The sequence below is a fragment of the Podospora anserina genome, chromosome 5, assembly GCF_000226545.1.
Source record: "Podospora anserina S mat+ genomic DNA chromosome 5, supercontig 10".
Taxonomy (NCBI): domain Eukaryota; kingdom Fungi; phylum Ascomycota; class Sordariomycetes; order Sordariales; family Podosporaceae; genus Podospora; species Podospora anserina.
Genome location: NW_001914849.1, coordinates 244389 through 271753, shown reverse-complemented (window position 1 = coordinate 271753; position 27365 = coordinate 244389). Strand labels below are relative to the sequence as shown.

General features: G+C 50.9%; 9 protein-coding genes across 9 annotated transcripts; 4 read left to right on the top strand and 5 right to left on the bottom strand.

Moving 5' to 3' along the window:
* Positions 1-768: 768 nt before the first annotated feature.
* On the top strand, positions 769-1473 carry PODANS_5_10950 (uncharacterized protein; the record flags this gene model as incomplete). Its single annotated transcript, XM_001905612.1, has 1 exon — positions 769-1473. One exon carries the CDS (start codon positions 769-771, stop codon positions 1471-1473), a length of 705 nt encoding a protein of 234 aa, XP_001905647.1.
* Positions 1474-1777: 304 nt separating this feature from the next.
* Positions 1778-3264, bottom strand: PODANS_5_10945 (uncharacterized protein; the record flags this gene model as incomplete). Its single annotated transcript, XM_001905611.1, has 3 exons — positions 1778-2578; positions 2638-3136; positions 3197-3264. The coding sequence occupies 3 exons, from the start codon at positions 3262-3264 to the stop codon at positions 1778-1780; spliced, it is 1368 nt and encodes a 455-aa protein (XP_001905646.1).
* A 739-nt stretch (positions 3265-4003) lies between these two features.
* On the top strand, positions 4004-4186 carry PODANS_5_10940 (uncharacterized protein; the record flags this gene model as incomplete). The annotated part of the gene is made up of 1 exon (XM_001905610.1): positions 4004-4186. The coding sequence occupies one exon, from the start codon at positions 4004-4006 to the stop codon at positions 4184-4186; it is 183 nt and encodes a 60-aa protein (XP_001905645.1).
* A 1497-nt stretch (positions 4187-5683) lies between these two features.
* Positions 5684-6037, top strand: PODANS_5_10935 (uncharacterized protein; the record flags this gene model as incomplete). The annotated part of the gene is made up of 1 exon (XM_001905609.1): positions 5684-6037. One exon carries the CDS (start codon positions 5684-5686, stop codon positions 6035-6037), a length of 354 nt encoding a protein of 117 aa, XP_001905644.1.
* A 553-nt stretch (positions 6038-6590) lies between these two features.
* Positions 6591-7457, bottom strand: PODANS_5_10930 (uncharacterized protein; the record flags this gene model as incomplete). Its single annotated transcript, XM_001905608.1, has 1 exon — positions 6591-7457. The coding sequence occupies one exon, from the start codon at positions 7455-7457 to the stop codon at positions 6591-6593; it is 867 nt and encodes a 288-aa protein (XP_001905643.1).
* Positions 7458-10079: 2622 nt separating this feature from the next.
* PODANS_5_10920 (uncharacterized protein) lies at positions 10080-14137 on the top strand (the record flags this gene model as incomplete). The annotated part of the gene is made up of 3 exons (XM_001905607.1): positions 10080-10451; positions 10532-10771; positions 10862-14137. Coding segments are annotated over 3 exons (3888 nt in total), but the record flags the coding sequence as incomplete, so codon positions are not given.
* A 1299-nt stretch (positions 14138-15436) lies between these two features.
* Positions 15437-16105, bottom strand: PODANS_5_10910 (uncharacterized protein; the record flags this gene model as incomplete). Its single annotated transcript, XM_001905606.1, has 1 exon — positions 15437-16105. One exon carries the CDS (start codon positions 16103-16105, stop codon positions 15437-15439), a length of 669 nt encoding a protein of 222 aa, XP_001905641.1.
* A 621-nt stretch (positions 16106-16726) lies between these two features.
* Positions 16727-17848, bottom strand: PODANS_5_10900 (uncharacterized protein; the record flags this gene model as incomplete). Its single annotated transcript, XM_001905605.1, has 1 exon — positions 16727-17848. One exon carries the CDS (start codon positions 17846-17848, stop codon positions 16727-16729), a length of 1122 nt encoding a protein of 373 aa, XP_001905640.1.
* Positions 17849-20185: 2337 nt separating this feature from the next.
* Positions 20186-21796, bottom strand: PODANS_5_10890 (uncharacterized protein; the record flags this gene model as incomplete). The annotated part of the gene is made up of 1 exon (XM_001905604.1): positions 20186-21796. The coding sequence occupies one exon, from the start codon at positions 21794-21796 to the stop codon at positions 20186-20188; it is 1611 nt and encodes a 536-aa protein (XP_001905639.1).
* Between the last annotated feature and the right edge of the window lie 5569 nt (positions 21797-27365).

Genomic DNA, 27365 nt, shown 5'->3' with positions numbered 1-27365 from the left:
AAAGAGGCTGAAAGAAAGCTGGTCGAAAGCGAACGGGCACTAAAGGAGAGTATCAGGTTGGCGTCAGTGCGAGCAGCCGCATCAAGAACAAGGACGATACCTACTTCAGCGAGGACAACCCAGACCACATCATCAACATCTTTGCAACAGCCACCTTCGAGCACTACATACTCACTCACTCCACGGCCGATTGTTGATGCGCCGCAAGTCGCCACCAGCATACGCCTGTCGGTAATACCTATCGATTCGAATGGCCCCGCCTCATCTACACCAGGCAGTATAGCCTGTGGGCAGACTGGCTACTTTGACTGCGCATCTGAATATGGTGGCGGTTGCTGCCCGGTAGGCTTCGCCTGCAGCAAGGGTGATCTTTGCGTGTCGCCCCAGTTGGAAAAGGAAAAGCCCATGGCACGTTTGCCATGCCCGGGGCACAATGGATATTTCGCTTGCGAAGAGAAGATTGGCGGTAGGTGGACCTCAGTTTAATAGCGAAATTCGAGATGAACTTGCAACTGAGATTCAACAGGGGGATGTTGCCCAGCAAACTACGCCTGCATTAAGGATAGTCGAGCCCAGTGTCGCCTATCGCAGTCGAATCTGATACTTACCAACGTCGACCGCCTTGCAACACGAATTCCGATACCAACGTCGTCTCCGAGAAGCGAAGGCACAAGCATTACTGGTACTCTAGCACCAGCACCTCACTCAGAGCAACAATCCCGCGTTGGAACTCCCGGGGACGCGGCCGGCATTATCGTAGGGGGCATCATGGCTATAGTTGCCTACTTCCTCGGTAGCTATCTTTTATTCATCTACAGACAGCGTCTTCACGGTTCGCCTCTCAACAAAAGCTTTCGCGTCTTGGAGGTTCGATCTCAATGGAGAGATGCAAGAGCAAAGGCCAGAAGCGAGCTCCCTTCCCATCATGGAATGTCCGAGTTGGCCGCTTCCAGACCCACATCTTCTTTGCCGCCTCTTCCTTCGCTGCCAGCGACGGAACCACCTCTATCTGTTGCGGTGGGGGTGACGAGGGAAAGGCAGGTGGATATCACACATCCCCTCCCACCACCACCACCCCTCAAACTGAGGCCACCACTCTCGACGTCGCCGGACACTCCGATGGTCACACTGCCGGTGTCCCCTCCATCGGCCACTGTCCCAACCCTGACGCCGACCGGCATCTCTCCTGTGTCAACAAAGACGACGAACATTGTGACGCAGCACGCTCCGCTATCACCGCCGCCGAGGATCCCACTTCCACCTACACCCATGCAGGGAAATATGCATAGGTTGAGAGTGCTGGAACACACCAAGATGCCAGGAGCCCTTGGGACAGCGGAGGATGGTAAGAAACATGGGATGGAAGGCATTGATACCGGAGGAGTGGTGTTGGAGGTATGTGCAGACGAACAAGAAAAGCAAGAGGATAGCAGCTCCGCAAGGGCAGACAGCAGCACGATTGTCTGGATGTAGCTCGATTGGCCAAATTTGAACATGGCCATGACTGAATGTGGCGGCAAAATGGGGGATCCTCTTGAGGTATTGGAGAAGTGAGGTTATGCAGGTTATGCAGGTTATGCATTGGGTTATGCACTCCTTTCAACTCACCCTTGAAGACGTGATTATGCATGCACAACATTATGACATTAGGTTGTGGGCTTCCTATCGGCAGGACAAGGCTCAAGGTTTAGCCGCAGGGAAACAACATGCTTTCAACATGACTCAGATACAGAACCCAAAATACACACTGCTGAAGAAACTGATCGACTGCGGGATTTCAACGTCTACCAACACCGACCGACGACCGTGCAGCCATCACCGGAATGTTGGAAGCCTCGGTGCCACGGATGCAGTCTCGTACCGTTGATGCCTCTGGCTGACCTTTTTCCAGATAATATCCCTGGCGCGGTCCAGATTTCAAAGAGTTACCATGGTGCGCACCCTGAGCCAGAGGCGCTCCATGACGTTGGAGACCCCCGGAAGGCTGTTCCGAGTGACCCTCCGCCAAATACGAGACGCTCGTAACTGTCCCATTAATCTGCAGAGTTCCCCTACCCCCGACGGTCGCGTTGAACTGAACATTGACTCGTGGGTTCTCTTCTCCAGTTCTCGTTGTCGAAGACTGTTCCTGGGGGACCATCTCCCTGATGAAAGAACACAGCTGCTTGAACCCAGGTTCGTTATCCGAGCCAAACTGGCACATGGTGACATGATCACGGTGGACCGGCTTGGGCTCCGCGCCAGGTATCGCCATGTCGGCCACCGTCTGGTCGACGATCAAATCCTTGGCGCCCGGCAGCGGGAGCTGTTCGCAGAAGTTGACGATTTTCCATCTCAGGGAGGTGCGGCCTTTTGCGTCGACTCCTCTGGTCCCGTCGGCGAGAACGTGGCGGAAGTCGTCCATTAGGTTGACGAGCTGCTCGGAATCCTTTTGTAGGGCCTTGACGAGCTTCGAGTGGGAGAGCCCGATTCTCCGGAAGAAGCCTCCGCTGCGGGGTGAATCGAGAGCTGAGTATGCTTTGGCGAGGTGAGACCAGTTGTCTTTGGAGTTCGCCAGGTGTGGTGTCCCTAGGAAGCTCTGTTAAGCCGTCAGTGACTGTTTATGAGGATAGACCATCAGACGAAGGGGTGGCTTACGATACCGGCTGTTGCGTCGGCAAGGTGTTGGTATCTGCGCTCGTACTGGGCGATCAAGAGAGCTTGTTTGACAATAAGGCCTCCCAGACAGTGGGCAACGAACACGATGGGGCGACGGGCATCGATACCCTTGCGGTCGAGGTCGAGTAAATCGAGAAGAGTCCTGGCCAGGTCACGGATGCCGGCTACTGAATCGTTATGAAAGACGTCTCCGTTGTATCCAAAGGTGAAGGTTCTTGCTCTTTCCAGTCTCGGTTGTCGATGGAGTAAGTCTTGCGGCCAGATGATCCTCTCTGGCAAAATGCCGTCCTTCGTCCTCGGATTCACAGGGCCATGGCGGTCGCAAAGGACGAGGCTCGTTCCGGGGTCTGTATGAGATTCGACGTTGGATGTTTGGGCATGTCCTGGTGCTGGTTTCGACTGTGATTTCTGCTTGGATGTGTTGTCGCATTCCCACGTCTTGATCGGATCGCCATTGACACCGTGGACTACTACGATACTGTAAGGGTTAACTACTTGTCGACGTCACAGCGGGAAACACACAGTTGAAAAGGCTCACTCGATATTGGGCGTAACCGGATTCCCGGGCTCTGGGTACAGCTGTTGGAGGAACACTCGATCTGACATTGTCGCCTGGCATTCGGACCAAGTTGTGTCTGTGTGGAGGGTGTGTCGAGGAGGCAGATAGTCAGTGTAATGTGGAGATTTTGAGCTGAAAGAATGTTAGATTACAGTTGCAGCTGGGCAGTTTCCTGTCTTCGACGTGGTCGCATGATACTCCTGAACATGTCGACTTGGCAAAACACAACCCAATGTGTGGGTCGTTGGCCAGCAGTTCGTAGGGCAGCTGCTCAGTTGCGGAACAAACAGATCAGTCACAGCCCTCCACGACCGTGTCGGCCCAAAGCCATGTTGAGCAATCCTTGAATAGCATTAAAGGCTCTCACATGGAGGCCGAGTCGTCCGTTTCCCTGAAAACCACACTTCTTCCAGGCAACATCACCAGTTTGACAGACACGATGGACGAGAGGGAACTGAAACAAGATCGTGATAACGCTGACAAGGGTCTTCCAGGACTTTATGTCGTGTCCGAACCATCCACCAATGACGTGAAGAATGACGAGGAGATTCTCGAGTACGTCCGACACCCCATTCACCACACTTGAACCTTCCCGGCTGTCGACGACCTGCTTCGCTAACAAGCCATCCACTTTCCAGCATAGTTTTTGTTCATGGCCTGAATGGCCACTGCGTCAAGACTTGGAGCTTGGAGAACAGCAGCAAGCTGAAGCGGCTGTTGGGTCAGGACAAAAGCGTGTTCTGGCCCTCGGACCTACTCCCGAAAAAGACAAAGCACGCACGCATCATGACATGGCAGTACGAGAGCAAAGTATGGCGCAACCGAGCAAAAGCATCAGTGACAGACACAGCAAAGCAGCTCCTCGGGGACCTACAAACAAAGCGGGAACTCTTGAGCTCCAGCGGGCCCATCGTCTTTGTCGCACACAGTTTGGGGGGAATTATTGTGAAACAGGCAAGAATCGCTTAGCTCGATGATCCGACCTTGGGCGAACCTTCACTGACAGCCAGTTGTCAACATTGTTCCAGGCCCTTTTCGAAGCCAATAAGATCCGGGTTGAGACATTCCGCGACATTGCCAATTCGACAACTGGAATAGTGAGTACCTACCCAGGGCGGACAGCTCGAGCTTTCACTAACGGACCCATAACAACAACAGGTGTTCTTTGGAACGCCTCACCGCGGCTCAGACGTAGCCAAGACTTTTGCTCCGCTGCACAAGATCACCTCCGTTGGCTGGGCCAGGTCGTTTCTCTCGGATCTCGAGACGCACTCTGATGAACTCCGCCGCATATCAGACGAGTTCCGGGCTGTTGCCCAGATGTACGTCATTGCGACGTTTTACGAGAGAAAGATATATCCTGGGCTTCAAAATCTGGTGCGTTTTTGTTTCCAACATACCCCCAACACAAACGATCGGCCGCTGACACACGGGGACAATAGATTGTTGACAAGCCTTCTGCCGTGATGGGCATCCCGCATGAAGATATTATGCCGCTTGACGGTGATCACGGCAGCATGTGCCGGTTTTCTCAGAATGACCCCCGCTTCGATAAGGTGTGGATGACCATCAGGAAGGCCGCAACGCCTTTGGCGGTTAGGGGACTGTCGCCTACTGCGGCCCAGTCAGTCTAGATGGAGATGAAGATGCATGATGCATCTGGCATTATTCCACGATTGGTACTACCCATAGGGGGTTGATAGGCTAGATCGTGAACAGGAGATGCACCGAGGGAGGTGGGGAGACATATGTTAGGATATGCAGGGTAGGTGGTTGGTGCCCGGTGTGGGTCGTGTTCCCGTCATTGGGGTGCAGGTGGGTAAGGGGCTTTCCAGTCACGGCCCGAAGCTACCCCGTTGACGGGCCGTCTGTTGTTGGGTAGTGATTGCGAGAGCCCAGGACGAATGGAGAAATGGGCAGTGGGTGCCCAACTTGGGATGCAAAATCCCGAAAGAAGTCTGTACCTTGAGGTACTCTTGGGTTTGTTCTGCTCACACCCCTTCGACGTCAAGTGCGGCACGGCTTCATGCGACCGGGTTGTAGCCAAGTTCTTAGCTTTTCAACGATTGGTGATGGACAGTATGTGGTTGATGTATCGATTGGGTGGCTGGAAGGATGTCACACTGCCCGCCTGGAGGGAAGACGCGATCAGACCTTCTCATGTGCGTAGGGACCTGTGGAAGCCAATGCTACAAACTGATTAGTTTTCACGGACATCAACAACTCCGGTATTCAAATACGTGGCATACTTAAACTGTGGATTGATACCTGGCTTGATCTCGTTGACGCAGAGCTGCTGTTGAGCATCACATCGACTCACCACATCTTCCCCCTTACGAGCCATTCAGTCGTTTTCTTGATTCCCACAGGTCAGTTGTTGAGAGACTGACTTCTACGAATGACGTGGTGGCCCCAGCGTCTGACAATGTGACACCAGCCACGCAATCCGCCTCTCTATCGTTCACAATGCCTCCCAAGCAAGCCAAGGAAGTCCCGTACCCGGAGAAGCAAAGTTACAGGGCCAAGGGACTCAAACTCGACACTGCGGCATATGCCGACACCCTCACCAATGCCTACAAGACAACAAGGGACATTGCCTCGCAGATCCGAGAGCAAATCGAACCATTCATCAGGAAGGCGAGGGCAAGAGTCAATTATCTGATCGAGATTATTCAACAGCTTCGGAAAGAGATTAGGATTGCCAGGGACACTTTGATCATTACCAACAGGGATGAGTTGTATCCCTCTATTATGGCAATGGAGGAGGTGGGCGATCCATTATTCTGGAGGCTAGATGAAGAGTACAAGGAGGCGCCGTGAGTTTGAGATGGTTGATAGCAAGACAAATCTGTACAATACATACCTGATCAGGAACTTCCTTGTAGTGAGAAACTTGCCTCGTGAAGCCCACATCATGCTTCGTAATACCATCCACGTCTCTCTCACTGTGTGTCCTATACCCAATCGCTGTTGAGACCCTAGCGTTCTGGTGCTGTCAGAGTGTAAAGTCCCCATGTGAAGATCTTTCTATTGTCCTTTGTAGGTAGGTAGGTATTTGGCAATTGAATTTCAGATCGTTCCTATGTCGAGCAATCAGCAATCATTTACATGGCTGAGTTTATCATCATCGTCAAGGTAGTTGCAGAGCTGGTTGTTCAGGGGCAGACCCAATGTTGAAACTTCTGAGTGCTGTGAGCGCCTATGGATGGTCACGGAATGGCACCAGCCTAGGTATCTTGATATCACCTCGCATAATTGCGTATTCATGCAACATGTCTTGATACTTCACAAGATACCTATAATTATTTACAGGCGGGAACGTCGTCAACGAAGGAACCAGTAAACTTCCATTGGATATCTGTCATACTACTCTTTAGCTGTTGACGGCAGTTCCTCCCCCGGCCCCGACATTCCCGCCTCCACCACCCCCACCCCCTGAGGCACCAGTTCCAGTCTGCCTGCCACTCTGCCTCTCTTCCACCTTGGCAAGGTGGTCCATCAGCAACTCGGCAACGGTAGCATGACCGCCCTTGACGGCCGCATCCATGGCGGAGTCGCCGTCATGGGTCCTGGGGCTGGGGTCTGCGCCCGCGTCCAAGAGGATCTCGACAATGCGGGCATGACCACTTGTGGCAGCCCCGTACAATGGCATAAGATACCCCTTGCTCTCCTGGTTGTGTTTGGCCCCAGATTTCAACAAACTCTTGACCACTCTTGTATGCCCATTAGTCGAAGCCAGATACAGCGCCGTCATCCCGTCACCGTCCTGCAGGTTGATCTCCTCTTTGACACCCTTTTTACCGAGAAGGGACTTGACGACATGAACGTAGCCGACACCAGCGGCATGGCAGAGTGGGTTCCAATTGACATGAAACTCCTTGGTGGCAGTCACGGCGTCTTCTTCTACCAACAATTCGGATGCGAGTTCGTTGTCGTTGCTCAGCGCCGCTCGGAGGGGAGTCCAGTCCTTGGTGTTCTTCAGGTTGACGTCGATGCCCTTCTGAGCAAGGAGTACCTCGATCACATCAGCATGGCCGACAAAGGCGGCGGAGAACAAGGGGCCGGCCCCGTCCTTGTCCTTGCCGTTAAGGATCTTGTCTTTGAACACGTCGGGAAACGACTTTTCGTGCCTCTTGAGAAGGAGCTCAACCAACGGTGCGAAACCGCCGGATGAGGCGGCGCGCAGTGACGCTGCTGCTCGGTCCACGGCCTCGTCGGATGTATTTGGACTGCCAGCCATCTACAGAATGTCGGACTCTTGAGTTGAGGCGGATTGGTTGAAGTCCACGAAGAAATGGTAGATCGGTACTCACCTTTCGCCCGGTTGTCAGGAACACCAGTACTGTTTCGATGAGGATTGACTTGAAGATTGCGAGTCAACCGAGGGCTGAGGTGTCGTCTCTGTTGATGTTAACTTTCGAAAGTTGAATGGAGTTGGAAAGTCGACACGGGAGCCTAAATCGTGCCGGGGAGTGACAAGCTCTGAAACAATATGTTCTACCGTGGGGAGAATATGGCGACAGGACTCGTTTGGCATTCTCCGCGAAGCGGAGGCGGATATCCCTTGACATATAGCCTATACACAAGGTAGGTAAGCTTGCGAGATTGTGCTAAGGTCCTTTCATGGAAGCCAAGTCCAAATTAGGTCATGGTCTCCATTCGTTGCCCAGCTTGTTGGGCCCCCATGGCACAGTCGCACATGATTTAGAGTGATTTCTCAGTCATTCCCAGGAAGCTTCCCCTCTTGGAAACACCTTAGAACCGGAAAGAACTCCGATGAAAACCCAACACTGTATCATCAGCCCTTTGCCAATCATTGCTAGGCATCCACCCTCAGGTATTCCGCGTGCCTAGCATCTCGCATTCAGACCTGATCCTACCAGGATCTCTGGTCATCGCCTTTACGTTACTTTATCGAAGAGTTGTTTTCTCCCACGGGGCCCAAACACGGCACCTCAAGTGAGCAAGTCACTCAAAGTATCGCGCTACATCGGACAGGCAAGAGTAGCACACCCTCAATGCGTTGGGCGTAGGCGGCGCGGATATCGGAAAGGCGGTTTGCTTTCTCCGTGGAAGGCCCCAATTAGCAATCCGCAGCGTCGTGACTGTTTGGAATAGGTATCGAGACCAGTCTTGTTGATAGTTGAACTGGATGGGTAACATCTTTGGAGTTGAGTCCGGCTCCGCCATAACAACGTGCCTGGAGATCACCACTGGCGTGATTGGGCAAGATACACTCAAACCTCTCTTGCAGGATGCCAGGGTACTCTGCCTGCAAGACATCTCATTTGTTCGGTTCTTGGACCGTTGGGAAACACAACAGCAGGGTGTGAGCATACGCTGCATGCAGTATTGCTCCTCAACCTAGAGGAATAACGTCCTGCATACGTCCTGTCCCTCATATTTGAGGAACAACAACATGTTGCATGCATCATGTGGGAACCCCTTGATCCACGCCGTTCATGTATATGGGAACTTTCTACTAATTTCATTGGGCACTCATCTTTTATGGCTCCCGAGAAGTCAATGAGGTGTATAGAATATCTCCGTCTACCGTCGTATGAGAGGTAAAGCGTAAAGGCTTGGCTGGCATGTTTTTGGATGGGACGGGAGCCCTTGAAGTTGTTGAGATCCATTGCTGCTACAGCCCGCAACAGCTGGACACGGGAGGTATGCAGTCGGGACTTTTTCTCGGTGGTCTAGAAACCCAATCACTGTGGTCAAATGACTCTTTTCGATGTCTCCTTACTATGGCTATCACATAAACGCAATGAGATGCATCAGATGCTGTGACGTTGGGCATCGTTGGGTGCATGTTTGCATTGGCGCCAATCTTCTCACACGGACTTTGCCCTTCCCCTCCCTTTCGGGTTTCTTATCTTTTCCGTCAACTCTGCAATTTCCATTTCAAGCGCGCGTTCCATTGCTGTTTTGGCCCTTGAGAGTGGATTCCAATCCTTTTGCCCTGGAACACTGTCCCGCAGCTTGACCTGCAACTTCCATTTGTCCTCCTCGATGTCCCTTGCGTAATAGGACAACTCCCAGTTCTTGGATCTCTCGGCTCTCAGTGCGGCCTCGAGATTAGAAATGACCTCTCGGGCGTTTGCGTCAAGCACACGTCGGACTTGTGAGTGGTAGAGAGAGGATTCGGCGAGGCCCTCGCGCAGCATTTGTCGCATGCTCTGAATGTCTTCGATCAAGTCGCGTTTTTCCCAGTCGTGTTCCCAGACTAGGGAGCCAAAGTAGATGTTTGCTTCTTCGAGTCGATCCAAAAGCTCCAATATGCGAGGGACTGCTGCATCCCAGTTGCTGTGGTTGTAGTGGCTGTTGTCGGTCGCCATGATGTCTTCGTTCCATTGAGGGCCTGGTGTGACTGTTGGCCGTTCCATGGTCAATCGATGATTAGGTGCGTATGTTCGTCGTTGAGGTCACTGTTGGGTTGCATGTATTGAGTGGTTGGGTACCTACCAAATACCTTACCACTGGTTCTACAATTTCATTGGTCCGCCACATGGCCCCATACTCACTCATCAACAATCGGTCGAGATCGCATCCTGAAATGGAGAGGTGAGTTCGAAGCACTCAATCGCGATGAGCCGACCACATCGCACGACCAAGACAACGTGACACGGCAAAATGGCAGAAGCAATGGACTCGGTGCAAAGATTCTGGCACCTTCCCCATAGGATCACAGGTGGCTTCAGGCGAGATGACGAAAAATACCACTCGGATCTTATTCTGTTGCACCCAGACCCCAAAGCAGTGAAAGAAGAAGAGGAAGTCTTACCACCACAAGCAGAGTGTGTCTGACCAGCAAAATTGGCCACCAGAAGCGGACATATAGCTGATGAAAGCGTAAAGACTCATATTCGTGGCCGGTCTTGGTGGTCATTACCTGGAGACATGGAAACACAAAGATGAATATGGCAAAGTAACAATATGGCCTCGCGATCTTCTTGGCTTAAAGCATTGCGGTGTTGAGAACGTACGAGTCTGGTCTTTCCACTATAACACCACCCTACGAGGCGCCTCAGATGCCACCAAGGTCACTGACCATGCCCACGAGCTTCTCGACCTGCTCATGATGAAGCTCACCGGGGACTTGTTTCCTGTACCAGGGCCGGACGGTCGATGGGAATTCCAACTGAACCCCATCATATTTGTGGGACACAGTCTTGGAGGCATGTTGATCAAACGGGCCATGCTTTTGGCGAATACCAGACCCAATTATCATGTTCTGTGGCATGCAACTCGAGGAGCAGTAGGCATTCCATACTTGTGTGATTATAGGCAGGCACTAACGTTTGGAGAAAGATGTTCTTTGCAGTTCCGCATCACGGTCTTGACAGGCAGGATTGGAAAAAGTATCTGAAATTGGTCTTGAACATCAATTCTCCGCTCCGTGGCTTGACGCCATCATCGAGAATGGAGGCGCAGGCAATACAGAATAGCGGCGTCCTCGCCGACATTACTGACGAGTTCAGGAGGCTCCAAGAGTACCTGTTCTTTGTCAACTACGTCGAGGGCAAGGTGATGCCAGATTTGGATGCACCGGTGAGTACCTACCTAGTCATCTATGCTTCGGCTGCTAGTTTACGTCAACTGGTATCAACAGTTGCTAATAAGTGTAACCCATAACAACAGCTGGTCGATGAAGGGCGCGGGTGGATGGACGCCCCCCGGAAACTGCAGATCAAGCTCGAAGGCCACCACCTGGACCTTTGCAGATTCGCTGAGCCGAATCCAAATGTGCAAAAGAAAGGGGGCTTCCAGCTCGTGGTGTCGCACTTGAAGCACCTGATGGGCGTGACCAAAGCACTGGAACACATTGGTGATGATGCAAGGAGGGCTCTCGAATCACTCTGCCCAACGGGCTTTCATGGCTATTTCATGGCAAAACAAGCTACCACGGGGACCTGCGGATGGATCTCGGAACGAAAAGAATTCCAAGACTGGGTTGAAGATGACAAAGAGAGCCGAATGCTTTGGATTCAGGGTCCACCAGCGTCAGGAAAGAGCTTTCTCGCCCGCCACATCATCACAGATCTGATCCCTTCATCGACAACACAGAAGGTCGCCCATTGCTTCCTCGACGAGTCGGTCGCTGGACGCAGGACTTTGGTTGATCTGCTGCGCGCGACTCTCCACCACGCCCTCCGCATCGAACCAGAGCTGATTCAACATTATCTGGTCCCGCCGTACCTGGAGGCGCAACGACACAGCAAGACGTCCAATAACCCCCTCTCAGACGACAGCATTTGGACCCTGGAAGTTCTGGTTCCACTGTGGCCGGAGGTGGTGTCCAAGGTAACCGCCCGCGACATTCTTACTGTCGTAGTCGACGGTTTTGATGAAATGTCACGCGATTGCCAGGACGGTTTCTTCAGTTGCATTGATGATTTCACGGCTAAGGCCGAGTCACAGGAACAACGAGAGCGTCTCAAAGTCCTTTTGATTTCACGTGAGGACGGTAAACTCAAGGAACGGAAAGACTTTCAACACTATTTCATAACCACGGAAGACATCCGAGAGGATGTTCAGAAGACGGTGATGGCGGCTCTGACAAACATCGACAACTGGGACGGTCCTGAAATGGACATGGTTCAACGACGTCTCAATTCGCTAGATACAGCTCAGGTGAAAAAGATATGTGATATCGTTGTGGAGAGCTCAAACGGTGATCATCATTTGGCAAATCTAAAAGCCCAGGAGTTGTTCGGTTCTTTGGTTATTGAGCCCATCAGCACGACAGCAGCCCTAGCGAAAGAGCTACCCAACGACACTGCCAGCATGTACGACCGGGTCTTGAGGCGGGCACAGCGAAATACGACCTACCAACCTTTTCTCAAACACATTCTGCGATGGGCGGCGTTTCAGATTGAACCTCTCAAGGAGGCCGAGGTAAACACGGCAGTAGCTCTCAGCATGGCGCAAGATCAAGTGTCCCAGCGGCGAGTGACCACATTAGAATTGGAGAGTTTGCGAAACCTAGTAGGCAGTACAAGGGCCATGGTCCAGCAACATGGACGACGGCTTGTCGAGGTGAAGGAAGGTGTTCTCCAGCCCGTCAATCAGACACTGAAGAGTTGTCTCACGAAACCTAGGAATGATCAGTCCCTTCATCTAGAGGAAATGTCTTCTCATGCCGCGCTCGCCAAGATTTGCATCGAGTACCTCACGATGCCATACTTTGCAGACTCTCGGCAGCCCACAGCAAGCTCTCTTGAGGACAAGGTCAAGAAGAGGATCGAAGAGCACCCCTTTAGTTGTTATGCTGCTCCCCACTGGGATGATCACGTTGCAGCAGCTGGGTCTGTATGGGGTGAAGCTGACAGTCATATCGTTCAAGTTCAACAGCTTCTTCGGGACGAGACAACCCACTATGGGATATCCTGCGCAGAAGTCCGTTGGTATTTGAAGAGAAGAACCATGGACGAATTTCCTCTTTCTTACCGGGGCGCCTTGGACGAGGCTCCAACGGCGGCCTCCACGCCACTGTCAGTCGTGGATTCACCCCCCCTCACGGAGTCACCAGACACGGTCTTCGAAAGTTCTGGAGACGTTGCAGCCACCGGAATTACGATTAGGTCGCTGAACCGGGAGCACGAGGTCAAGCAAGACGACCCTACCCCGGCTGGACGTATCAACCATGCTGGGCCTGCCGTCCGTGATCAGGATGCCGTATCAGGGGTCGGTCATCCGCGGGGGCCCCTTGACGTTGACACGAATTTCCAGAACTTGGTTGCTTTGTCCCACGGACCAATTCAAAGTCTAAATCAACTTGAAAGAAAGGGGGCCGGCGAGGCAGCAAAAAGTCCCATTGCAGTTCAACGCCATCCAGAGCGAACCGCTGCACTTGAAAGGCACGATCAGCCACCTGAACGATCGGCTCTATCAGGAACAACGCTGCCTCTGCGTTATGTGGAACGACGTAAGACTCGTAGTCTGCGAGATGTTGACCCCCTCGAACTGCTGCAACCAAAGGAGGCCACAGGCATTGTGGATTCCCTGAGAAAAGCCGACAAAGATCCCGTCAGCGTGGGGGAGCAGTCCATGCTAAATGCAAGTGTGAATCCTCCAGTTCCTCAGCCGACAACTGCCGCCCAGTTCAGCAATCACAGGCCTAGTCAAAATGCGCCCACACGGCCCACCGACCGCGGTGTTTCTAACATCGCAGGGCAAAGCCAAACCAGAAGGGACCGCGAACACAGGAGCTTCTACGACAGACTTCAACAAGATCCAAATCTGATGGACGTCGTACCACCACCACCTGACCTAGATCTGGAACGGAGAACAATGAATGCCATGCTAAACACTAATACACCATCCCAACAACCTGCTCCACCGACGGTCAGCCTTCTTCCTAACATTGTACCTGTATCACCGCAGCAATCTCCCAAAAGACAAAGCGTTGATCCCGCACCACTTGAGCCTCGCTCAAACGCTTCTAGAAGATCGGAGGAAACGACTTCAAACCCCGCACACGCCAGCACAAAGAAACCAACAGAAGCACGCAAATCCGAAGAACCTGTCAGCCATCGTGCTGCTGCTGTCAGACCGCCATCAACTAATAGACTTCCACCAGCGGCAGTCCCTACTTACCCCAATCTGTCCCCAACTACCTATACAGCAGATAACAGAGATACACGTTTCAGGAATGAACCACAACCCCAACCCGGTCTCGACTCCGCACAATTTCCCTACCTGCATGATGATGACCAGTCTCAAGATGGGTCAGAACGCAGCGAGTCAGTGGCTGGGGGTGATACACCGGCACAAAAGGCAAAGCGAGGCCTGCTTAGAAGAGCGCTGCACAAGACAGCCAAGAGAGTGGATGAGGCGAGCAAGAGAATTGGTATGACCTCCGCATTTGTTTTCATGGCTGGAGGATGTGATGCTGATATTCTTGAGGGGTTGTAGCGAAGGGTTTGAAGGTGAAGTGAAGGAGATGGCTGTTAGCTGGTGGCTGACTGGCTGGGTAGGTAAGGTACTCTGAGCAACATCAGATGGAGGAATGGGGCTTCAAATTTGTATTTATCGTGCTTTCTTGTGATGAACGTGGGCTCAACATCGAAGGCAATTCAAATTTTAACAACATCATAAATCACGTCATAAGTAGTTTTTCAACCCCAACGTCGTCTGCCTTCCCAACCAGCCCGGTCATCGACCCTGTCTTTTCTTAACTGAATAGTTTGGAAGAATTGCTGGCTTTCTCAATGATAAGGAAACCTCGCCATTGTGGTCCGTGTGTGTTTACCTACAAAGCCTCACCATACCGCCCATCAATACCTCCCAAACCTCCATATCCCATTCTCCCTCGCCTCAAAGACCCGGGTAGGGCTTCAACCCCCCTTTCTCTATCCAACAGATAAAACCTCGTCATTGTTCCCTTTGCAATAACAGCAAACACGTTTCTCTCATGCGCCGCATACCCACAACCTTTGACAAAACTAACTACCTGTCCCTCCTGTCTCTCCCATCTTCCACTGACATAATCATCCACAATCAAAACAACACATAACTCAAGACAATCACGAAGCCCACTGAGTCGCTGAAAGACGTCAACGAGCGGGTGGTTGTCAGCCGTGTAGACCCTCCAGGCGTGACCATCGCGCAAGTTGAAGTAGGTCGCCCACATGACGCAGCTCCAGGGCTTGTGGGCATTATCAGGATTGGGGGGATGGTGGCTTTGGGTTAGGGCGTCGTAGAATCGGCGGAAGGCGCTGAATTGGGTTTATGGTCGCTGAGGGGGCGCTGGAGAGGAGTTTTTACTTGTTGTGCTTGAATGTACGGGTTTGCCCAAGAGGCTGACTTACGGCGGTGTCATCGGTAGTGGTGGGCATGGTGACGGTGTAGGGAGCAGCTGGCGGTTAAATCAGGCAGCAACTGCTAGGCTGTTGTTATCATAAGAACTTGATAGATATCATGGGTATCTAGGGTAGGTATGTATTGATCCAGTAGGTAATCGCAATCATGAATGTCAGTCATCGGGCTGAAGTGACACCGAGTATAGGGATCTGTGTGAAGCGGGATCAATGGGTACTTTGCAAACTTTCCGGTAATGTTCTCAAGCAGGAATGGTCTGCACAGACACGGTGGGGGTGGACACATAAATGGGTCGTGCTCAGAATTATGTTGCATTATGCATGCAGTGTTCCTATGAACTAAACCCTATCCAACGCAAGACCGCATGACACCATTTGTGCAAATCTGGCCCTTTCACTCTTCTAGAGAAGCCTTCTGACAGTCGTACCCCGCCAGGCAGGCCTCACAAAATTGACGTTTATGCGGCTCACCGCGCTTCCCACCGAATACAGGTTTCTCCACATGAATGCCAGCCCATTTCTTCAGCCGGTACACCACCCGTTCCACGTACGAATCCTCGTCAAGCCGCAAGACCCCCAGTTTATCGCACACCTTGCAGCGCTGTTTGAACACCAAGGCGTTATAGCCGTTCCCGGAGAACTGCCGGATTAGGATCCCGACCTTCTTACTGCTCCAGCCGGACTTGGAGCAATTCTGATTCTGGCATTTGAAGTGACCCATGACGTGTGTAAAGTATTCTTGCGTGACTTTGCCGTCGTCTTCGCTGTGATCATTGAACCACGGCTTGGGAATGATCGATACGGTGCCGAGGGCCTTCTCGATATCTGCGTGGAGAGATGGGAATTTGACTGTTGTATCATCCGCCTTGTGAGTTGACCATCTTGTCGATGTCGATCCAAATAATGGGGCGCTGGACTCAAATTTGGCGTGACGGAACCGTTTGGACAGTGGCTGGTTGGCAAGCATCGCCATGGCCCTCCTCCATTGCGCGCCAAACATCCTGTAGCATGGGGTTGAAAACGGATCGAAGAGTCGATAGGAGACCTTTTCGTCACCTTCCATGTGGATTTGGTGCTGTCATTAGATGGGATGAGAAAGAGGCCTATTATAATACTCGCTGCAGCTACCTACGGAATCCGTTTGCTTTCGGGGATAGGCACGTGGCAGGGCGGACTTGATCCCCTATTAGCCATACTCGGAATTTTGCAGCGTTTGGTCAATAAATACTGCAGTTACACAAGGCAAAGAGCAACACCTTGATCCGTTTGCCTTCGCGCAAACAAGATAGGTGAAGCCCCCGGCTCACCACTCGGTAGGATGCATCCCTTTTGCAGATATTGGAACTTGGGGGCTCTCTGTGAAAGGTCGAATGTGATGGAGGCTGGGTACCGGGATAACATCTCTCAGTTGTCAACACCAGCATCGTGCTAGTTCAGCAAACGGCCATAGCTTCTTCAGCGAGATCCTCCTCGCAAAAATCCAAGCGAAAGCGATTCTTTATTTACAAATGCGTTTGGTGTTTTTGGTTGCATATGTTCGGATTTATATTTCAATATAGGTGCTCATATATGTTGACACCGACGTACCTAACGAGTTCATGGAGCCAGTTTAAATTCCCTCAGGCCCCTTGGCGACGATCATCCGACTACCACCCGCTGCTATCGTCTCGCTCCAGCCACACCTCTAATCCCAGTCCGGGCTGCTCGGAGGCGTTCGGCAGCTACAAACCTGCTCCTCCTTCTCCTCTGACACGACCAGAGACTCTTCTTTCGTCTCGGACACCTCAGTATACCGTCGCACCCACTCCTCCAACCATCCCACAAGCTCCTTTCTCGCTTGCTCCGATAGGGTGTCCTCTCGCTTTCTCACCATACGCCGATATCTTTTCCACGCCCACTTCTTTTCCTGATACTCTTTATCCTGGCACTGGGGCGACCTCGCTCTTTCATCAAAACTTGTAAAAATTGCATCGGTGAGCCGCTCGTCAAGCCACTTCTCCTCTTTGCTGACTGGACCTGTGCGTGTCTCCAGACACCGGTTGGTTTCGCGGGGTTTGGAGCGTACGCCGGATGGGACCAGACAAAACCGCCATTGTTTTCTGGAGCGGGGGCTGGGGGTGTATGGCTCCGAGGTCATGATGCATGTGGATTGGGTTTCAGCGAACGAGACACGGCGGGGCTCTGTCGATATTTTGGAGTCGGTAGGGGAGGATTTGATCTTGAGGCATGATTTGGTTGGTTGTGAGGGGCGGTGCGGTGCTAGGCGAAGAAACTCGATCTGGTCTGGATGTCGGGAGCCATTGTCGGTGTATGACCCGTTGTTCGCGAGTATTGATGTTACAGAGCGTACTGGGAACGATCTTTGGACCCACGCAAGGACGGGCTCTTTTTTGGTGGGCGGGTTATTTGCAGTTTCGGCTGTAGGAGATGCGGCAGTGGATGGTGAAGCCCAGATGTCACCGTTGAGCTTTACCAACACCCACTTTGTCTTTCGACGCCCCATGTTGATATCTGCTGCAAGTAGTACAAACCCGCATTGCACCATCTTCAGCTGGTCACAAAGGAATTGACACCCTGCAGTAAGACCGATCGGACGTAGTAATTTGTCGAAATGGAGGTATACTCTGTAGATGCGAGATAGCGGAACGGTCTTCGGAGGGACGTCGCGGTTGCTCGTCGAAGTTGGTGATTCTTCTTTGACCCGCGAAAGCTGCCTGCAGAAATAAATCGTCGCTCGAAGAGAGTCCATTGGAAAAGCCTTTGTTGACGATAAGGTTGGGAGCAATGTTGTGGGAAAGTGACACATGTTGCAGGGTTTTGCACATCGGTGCTGGTGGCGGAAGCCAAAGGCGTTGGCCTTGGTGGCCACTTCACATCCACCCACGCCATCGGCGAACCTTGATGTCCGCAATGCAATTTGCGAGCCTGGTTGATTGAAGACTGGACAAGGGCTTATAAAACAGTCTTCTGTACCTATCTATATATTCAGTAGGTACTCAGTGAGTGTCGCCAGTGAATTGCCCTCCCACGACCTAAGCCATGTCGGCAACGATTTTATCCTCAACACCTCGATCGTCAAAGCATTGACGTCAAGATCCTGTTGATTGATGACATCACACCCATCATCCTCCTTCACCATCTCCAACGTCATCTTCAACGGCTTCTCCATCGCTCCCAATCCTCCCTCCAGTATCTCCCGCTCTTCCAGATACCTCCGCCACATCTCCAACTTCCTCTCCTCACGATCTGTTTTGTACTTCTGACGGCAGGCACGTCTACTCTCCCGGAAAGACCAACTCAAGATGTCAGGATGGTAAATCACCGCGTCTATCTTGTTTCCTTGAGCCAAGCGTGGCCTTCTATCCACCTGTATCTCGTCTTCGTCCCTACTCTGGGCAATTATTGGTGTGATGATGTTGGTGGCGTTGTCAGAGAACTGAACGCGCCGTTGAACTCGTTGGGTTTTTTTTTTTTGGTGGAGCGGGGCATTCGATGAAAGTATCGTCTCAGCATTAATTTCGTGGGCCAAAGTCGTGCAATTTGGCAAGCTTGATGGCGAGTAGGGCTGCGCGTGGACTTTCAAGATGCCCCAAGGAGGCACATGCGATCGATGCGGTGGGGGACGAGGGTGAAAATATCCTTCCAGTGGCTGAATCCAGAAGGGCCTTTTTTGTTTCACTACCGTCGGTGGAGTTCATTTTGCTTGTTAGGTTGGAGACGGGTAACTGTTAGATGTCCGGTTCACTGGTGCGGCAAGCTAATGGCTTGAAAACGATAAAACCAGGGCAAAAGCCAGGCGGTTGTGGGGTGAGTGGTTGGTCGAGGAGATTGACGCCAGGCAGTGAAGCCGTACCAGGCTGCGGTGTTGACAAGGCTTCCAAGTGAATTGCCGAAAAAGCACCAGGAACTTGCCTTCAAGCTGCGCGCTGCAGGATTTTTCCACTTATCTCGCTTTAGTGGCCAGGTCATCGTGCTGAGAGGTTCTCTCCAGTGGAATAAGCTGCCATTATCTGGATCCCTGGCTGCTGGCCTGTATCAAACGATCGTTATGATATGTGCCAGCGCGGAGTCGAGATAGGGCCAAGGATGGTAAATCATTTCTCAGAGGAAAATATTGGAAGGATCACTTGAAAGCAGCGGGCCATATCCCTCCGCTGCAACAGTAAAATGTCATATGTACCTATACATCCATCATGGGGGCTATTCTGGCCCCTTGTCACAAGCGTTAACTTCGTCGTTTTGACAGTGTGCAAGGCCAAGGTTCGCTTCTCTTGCGTTGGGCACTGGCCCGCTTTTTTTTATTGGTTTCTTTTTCTTTTGCTTTTCTTTTTTTTAACATTAGTGATTATCATATCCATCATCGCTTTTGCTAAACATTGGTAATCGTATCCCCAACACGGGATTTGTACAGAGTAACAACAAAAAGAAGATCCGTAAAGGGTATCGGCCCCTTGAAACGAGCAGAACCACAAACAGGTACACGTAACGAAAACAGAGAAAGAGTAAAAACAAAGCAACAGGATCTATAAAATGTGTACGACAATCCCGGGCCAAACAAGGGGGGCCAACCCATAAAAACGAAACGCTATAGCCACCACGCTGTGATGCCCCTTTCCGCTGAACGATCCTGTGTGCCAAATAACACCTTATGCTGTGTCCAACCAGAGCCAAATAGGTATCTCGCTGCCTTCCTGAAGCCTTTCCTGAGCCCAGTGTTGAAATCCTCCTAAACAAACATCCTCCCAGCCAGTCCCGAACCTCCTGATATGATATATCCCCAAGGCATCCATGTAACCTGCAAACAAAACCCAAACAAAGCCAATGATCCTCCTTCAACTCCAATCACTACCATCCTCCAATCCTCTTAAAAGTATCCTCCCACCTAATCACGCTAACCCGGCGCATCACCTTCCGCAAGTCCCTGTCAAACTTGGCCGGCAAAGGCGGGGTCTTCACACAACTCCGGCGCTCGTATTCAAACTTCCAATCCCTCAACACAGCCAAGTACCTCTCCTCATACTCGCGCGTGTTCTCCTCAGCGAGGTTCAACCGACGCTGGAGCTCTTTGTCGTCGAGATGGGAATTACTGCATCACAGACGTGTTTAGCATGTCATGTTCATTGTGTTTGTGGGGGTAGGGTACTTACGGTGCCACAACGCCTCTAAAAGCCTGCTCACCCTGGCCGTCGGCCTTCCTCTTTTTGGCAGCAGCAGCCTCAACAGCCAACTCAGCCTGCTGCGCAGCCCTGTTTGCCTCAATCTCCCGTCGAAGTTTAGCCTTTCTTTCCGCACGAGTGGCAGCGTCTTCCTCTTCGTAGGTTTGGGGGTAGTGCGTGTCGTTGACAAAAATGCGCATGTTAGAGCCAAAGGTAGCCTTCTTCTTGGACGTCGTGCGGGCCTTCTTAATCTTGAGGTGGCTCTTGACGGGGGCGGCAACTCTGTGGAGGGGATTGCTCTTGGGGTGGTAAGACGCGTTGATGACATCTAGCTTGTCCCAACGGTCGGTGTTGGTCGTATGGTTGCGCCTGTGGCGGCGGCGGGCCGTGCTGGGTTCGGCAGAAGGGGCGGCGTCTGCGCCGATGACATTCTTCTTGTTATTTGTTCTGGGACAACCAGACGCGGTGGGGAGAATTTGACCGTGTATAGGCATGCGGTCAGCTGCTCGGGGACGGAGAGCGGACAGGCAGGTGTATCCATCGGGTTTGTGGCTCTCCTGAGCAGGCTTGGGAGTGTCCTCGATGGGTCTGGGACGACCAGGGATGACGGTCATGAGAGTGCCGGAGACGGGGACGCCGCCAACAGAAGGACCGGGTGTAGCGGGTTGAGCGGTATCCTGGGCGGGCTGGGGGTTGCCAGGCGTAATGCTCAGGTTCTGACCCGAGATGGTGATACCAGCGTTGGTTTGCTGCCAGACGGGTGTTAAGTCGACGATTTTGTAGTCGTCTGAAGAGACAACACCTGCAAGCCACTGACCGAATCGCTTGAGGAACGAATCTTCCTCGGGCGGATCACCCTGGCGGAGTTCGTCCATGGGCTCATCCTCCTGAACAAGGTTCTCGTTGTCGTGGCCAAGGCCCATCTCCACCTCGACGCTAGTAGCGCTCTGGCAATAGAAGTTGAAGCTACCATTCTTCATGTCGGTCATAAAGACGTTGCTAACGGGGCTTTTGTGGTGTAGAGAAACTCGAATGCCAAAGATAGATTGGCCGGTGCTGTTCAGTCTCCGCGACTCTCTGCAGTATCTCTCGAATGTCCCGGAAATGTGAAGGTTGCCCATCTGCTTTGTCAGATGGTTAACGACATCAAGGCTACGCCGAGGGGGCCGGCGGTGGCTGGTGATGACCCAACGAGTAGGACTGCCGATGTTGATTGTCTTGCGGCGCTCGATGGCGTCGGCAATCTGGGAGTCGCTCAAAGGGCTCCTCTGGCGCTTGTGATGGCTGTCATTCGAGGATGAGTCGTCATCCCGGCGGCGCTTCCCGAGAGGAGACGGAAGAGGAGCAACGGCAGAATACATGGCAGAGAAATCCGAAGTGGGCAAGCCCCTCTCAGCGCAGCGACAAATGGTGGTGAGGCCCGGAGTGCTGCTCAGGTTGAAAGGAGCGGCGAGAGTATCCTCCACAATGGCAGCAGGAAAATTGCCGGCCGAAGGCATGTTGGGGACGCGCGTGAATCTCCTGGTGGAAGGGAGAACGATCCGGCGGAGGTGAAATCCGCCACAGGCACCTATGGTAGGGAATGAGCGGTACATCATTGTGAGCGTGGTGAAGAGCCGCGATGTTCAACAGTCGAGGGGGTCAAGAGCCGACAGGGTCAAGAGCCGACAGGGTCAAGAGTCGATATGTCAAGTCGAGATGGTTAGAAGTCGAAATGGTCAAATGTGGACGTGAATGAAGCTGTCGCGACTGTTGTGCTGGATGGATTGCGACAGCGAAGACGCGATAGAGGAAAACGATTGAAGTGGTTGGATAGCAGTCCAAAGAAATGAAGAGACAAAACTTGAGGATTGCTGGCGGGTGAGGGTGAAAGAGCCAGAGAAGGACTGGCCGTGGGATGGCTGGCAGAGCGGTAAGTGGGAAAAGATGGTCGACGTCCGGGAGAGGACCCACAATTGCAGTCAACAATAGCAGAGGCAGTCCCATGAATAGGCTCGTTCCTATTCACTTGACACTGTGAGTCGCTCTGAGGGCCCATGCTTCGGTGGAAACTCAGCTCAGAGCAGACGAGCGCAGAGTAGGTGGTTGAGGGCAGAAAGCTGGCAGCGAGATGGCCGCCGATCAACGGTGATAGGATTCGCAGTCTTTGACCGCACACATGGGAACTTCACACCACAGGCGCCAGGAACTTGTTCAGGCGGCTGACTAGAATATTTCTGAGCCGCGCGCATTTCATTTAAAGTTTGGTGGTGGCTGAAATAGCTTTTTGCAACCACACTCCACCGCAACCAACCCGCGAGAACCACTTGTCGATGTTCTGGATCAAACAGCAAAACGGACAGCCCCACATAGCCTCAATCTCACCACCAAGGTGAATACCACCTGACAGAAAATCCCGGCACTGACTTCAGCCACGGAGCAGCCTGACCTTTGATGACATCACGTCCAACCAGTGGTTCATTGTCGTCTTGCACTGTACGCGTTCCAAGTCGCGACCAAAAGCCTCACGCGTTTCACGTCTCCGTCGGCTTAATAGTGTTGATATTTTTTGTTCTGGCAACAGGTCTGTCTCCCGTCCACCATCACTCCTCACCTTCAACCTAATGACAACTCCGAGATTTTCTCCTACTCATATGGGTTCAGTGAAAGATGATCAAAAGGATATTCGGTACCGCCCATCACCTATCTCCGTTAACACAATCGATTCCATCTTCCAAAAAAGCCCGATAATATTGCAGATGATGATCTTTCCCACAAGCACAATGAAACCCATCACCCAACAAAGCCAGTGAATAATCCTGTTGATGATCGGTCCCAAAAACAAGACACAAAAGACAACACGAAGCACAACACACAACACAGCCTTGATGTACTTGATCCCGCTATGCGTCTTTGCAGGGAGCCTCTTTGAGTAATATCGCCGTTTTTATGCCTCTTTCCAAGTATACTGCCGTCTATATCCCCAAGCATCATTGCTCCTTGCAACCGGGAAGCCCCGTGGTTTTTGAGCTCTGCGGTTCCATTCCGCCATGGAAAAAAGTGTAGACGAGCCGGAGCTGGACGAGTTGGAGCTGGACGAGTTGGAGCTGGACGAGTCGGAGCTGTATGATTGTTCAGGAAGTGGAAAACGTTGGCGTTCCAAGACCTGTCACTGAACTGGGAAGGGATATGCTGGGCGAACTGGGAGAAGGCCGGGGAATCGAAATGCGGTCCATGGAAACCGAAGCCCATCCGCTCATCAACGATAGTGGCAATGTAAAGCGTGGGCTTCTGGAAGTCTCTGGACATGGAAGCGATGAACTTTCCAGAGCCTTTAAAGGTGAATGTTGTAGACTTTCCGAACGTTCGGGTAGAACTGGGCGTCCTTGGTTCAATGTAGAAGGTGGTTCTGGATGGTATGGAGGACGTGGGTCTTTCAAAACATCTGGAATTGAGGAGAGTTTCGAGGTATGTGGCGAGTGCTCGGACTTTATCGTAATGTTGGGCCGTTCGTGTTCCATGTTGTCTGCACTCTGGGCGGGTTCAGGGAATGCCGGTGACAGTCCTCTACTGCCCGGAAGCATATCACTGGGGCTATGAGACCTCTTGAGCTCGGTGGTCTCGTACAAATCGATCAAGGTGTCGCTTGGGTTGTGGCTGAGACTTCGTTGTACCTTGTCAATACTCAGACACTTTTGAAGGGGCGGATATTCATACAACTCGGCCAGTGCTTCCTTCTCCTGTGCTAATTTCCGGGCATGATCCCTCCTCTGCTGTCTCAAGACGCATGGGCTGCTGAAGGGTTCGGGAGATTCGTCATAACCAGAATTGTGAACCATAGGGGTAGGCGGATGACATGTAGGGTTCTCTGACCATGGTGCTCGGTATTGTTGGCGTGTTGAGGTTCGCGGAAAACCTGGTTGCTCTCTGGAATTCAAGAGGTGGCGTCTTGTTCCATCACCCTCAAAGAGAAAGTCAGGATTAAAAGGCCTGTGTTGTCGTAAACGGAATTGCTTCCTCCAAGCCGGATCAAGTTCGTTTTTCCGTTTCCCAGTTTGTGTATTCTGATGTCCTGCCACCTTCATAGGGAAGTACCATGTTGGATGAGGACAGAAAAATTCCCAATATGTGGTTGGTGATTATGGTTACAACATGAAGCCACTAGGGTTCAGGGGGCAAGGGAATGAAATATCCTTGGCCCGCCAAACTGGAAAGAAGGCAACCCAGAACATCTGACATTTTTCTCTCGCACAAAGACGCATCTAACAATAAAGTGGAACAATCACGAGCATGTCGCAAAAGACTTTCAATCACTGCCCATGTGTGTCTCTCCGGTGAGTGGACAACAGCAATGAAATGATACTATGCCAGAAACCATTAGCCTATTTTTTTCGAATGCTGTTACCTAGCCCACCGTGCTTAGGTAAGGTATGTTGGGTAGCTATTTTCGTCTTCCTTTGACTCGCTAACAATGCTATTGAAGGGGCTTTTACGAACAAGGCAGATGGTTAGTTCCATTCCGCACAATCTGGTAGGGATCAGACTAGAAGCGGACTTACCTCGACTCAATCTCACAAGGCCTACTCCTGCTGTAAGTGCAAGCGAAAGTGCATTGTGGCACGTGTGTAAAAGACAGAATGTACTAAATATTTTGACGAGGTTTATTATTTACACATGTTGGAATTTTTTTTTTAAAAAAAAGAGTATCAAAATGTAGATTTTTGAGCCCGGATATCAAAAAGCAATGGTGAATTAGTAACAAGTATGTTGCCGGCTGAAAACACTCACTTTAAAGTAAGTTGGTTAACACTCTATTGTTGGACTATGTGTTTCACCAACTTCACAATGCCACGGCTCTGAATGTTACTCCCTGCTGTGGGTGGATCAAACTTGAGCCCATACATCCTTCGACGGGCTTATCCGTGTTAACCGTCGCTTTTGTCTTGAGGCAGCTCTTGCCCGGTTTGATGTGGCGGTGAATAGTCGGCTTTGGGTCCTCAATGATGGCAGGTAGAAAGAGACTTTCATATTTCCCAAGACCTAACCAAAACTGGACGGTCACATATTGATGATATATTGGCCGTCAATGCCACAGTGCTGCGCTTGTCGGTCCTCATCTTTGTATCGGTTTGTAAATGTTTGACCCGCTCGGCGCGATTGGTGCAGTCACAACCTTGGAACGAGGAATACAAGAGTTTTTATTGTTGGCCGTGAGAATTCTCGGTTGTGCTGGCCTTTCAAACTTTGATCCACAGTGGCTTCCTCCTGTGATATCGTGGCTCCAAAAATTGGCTGCGCCTCAGGTGGCACATCTTTGAGTTCAAGACGGCCCATTGTGGGCTCTAAAACGTCGGGGCTTTCTATAAGTATTCTGTTACCAATCAGATAAATAAAATTCCAACATCCCTTATTCTCAAGCAATCACAGATGCGGATTTCATGTATGTAACCAGATTGTGCATTGGGCATGTGCCCCCTTGATTGTGGAGAACATCAAACTTCCTCCAGCACGAACCCAACTATCACCACGTACTCATACTCGAACAAAGATTGATTATTTTTTTCCCTTCCTGAACCGCCCACAAAAAGATACGGACACCCCTGAAATCCTGAGTCAAACAGGAATTTTCTAGTTAGTTCTCCACAAAATATATACCTTCATTTCAAATTCTTGTGAGGGTTCGCAACCTTGTTCCAAAAGGCCAAAGTCTTGCAAGTCTCGAGGCAAACATCGCTTCCAAGCAGCAAGGAGAGGGGAACAGAGATCACCGCTTCACAAAACTTGCGCGAAATATCCACACATAATATTGATTATATACCGGAAGTCCTGCAGCGAAGCTACCCTCAATTCCTGTGACAAGGGCTGTAAATCAGGGCTTGTGACAGTAGTCGAATTCAGCTAATAATCTTCAATGGCCTTAAAGTCCTTGATGAAAAAAATCTAGGAATACAAACAGGTCCAAATGACGCGTATTTATCTATCACTTAGTGGTCCGTGCCCTTGTGGCTTGAGGCTATTGCCGAGGCTTCCAATATATCACTTAACCAATATCCTTCCTTTAATAACCGCCTAGCACCTAATTACCTACCTCACTTCCAACCACTGGCTCTCGACGTATAAGTAGATAGCTGTTAGGCCGTAGTGTAGCCGGTTGGTCAGTTGACGTGTAACACAATCTCTCCTTTTCTTATACTCGACCACGAACTAGTAATGGCTTTAAGATTAAGCCGGAAGTCCTTGGGTTTGTCGGGGTGCTCGGTGTAGAAGGTTTGAATAGTAATGCCGTTTCACAAGGTAAGGTAAAGCATAGCAGAATTCTTATCTAATCTATTTAACAAATAAACACAACTCGGGTTCCGGCACCAATTACAGTTTAGCAATTTAAGTATTAAGTCTTTTAAAATATTTTTTAGCTCTTAAAAAGTCTACTTTTATTTCTATCTTTACCGGAAGTTTATATTTCGTGTAATTAAATAATTAATTAACTACGCGATTTTTATATACCTGCGATTAAATATCCAATAGAAATTTATTAACTGTTACGACACTGGCCAGACACTAACGGACAGGTGGATATCAAATATATGGGGCTCTGCGAGCATGTGGGACTCTAGTTAGTAGGCAAAGCTTTGCCTTATTACAAGGCCCTGTTTTATCGGAACTATTGGAATTTCCTGTCTTTTCTTCTTTAGCTTATAATTTAATTACTTAGTATAGTATAACTATTACCTTATCTCAGAACTTATCTATTAAGCCGTAATAATTATAAGCTCTACCCGTTATACTTTAGAAAAATATAACGAACGCTTATTTGGAACCTCTAAAAGGGATCCTAATTAAAGGCACTTCTAAATAATCTTAGTTTAGTATAGCTAAATAGTGTATAATAATAATTTATCTTGATTAAAATAGTTAAAATACTACAATTATAATTTATAAATTATATACTGCGGAACTATTTATCTACACTACCTAGTTTCTCCGTATATATAGACCTTGATCCTCCAAGTACCGCCAGAGTGGCAATGTTTTTCAATATCAGGCCCGGAAAAGATGGGATAAACAAGAGCAAATGTTAGGTGAGCCTGCAAGCCAGGGGAGCACGACCAGACGCGATTCGACACCAAAGCCAATGTCAGACGTCAGCGGCTGGAAGTTTAGTGTGTTCACACATGAGCCCATCTGCTG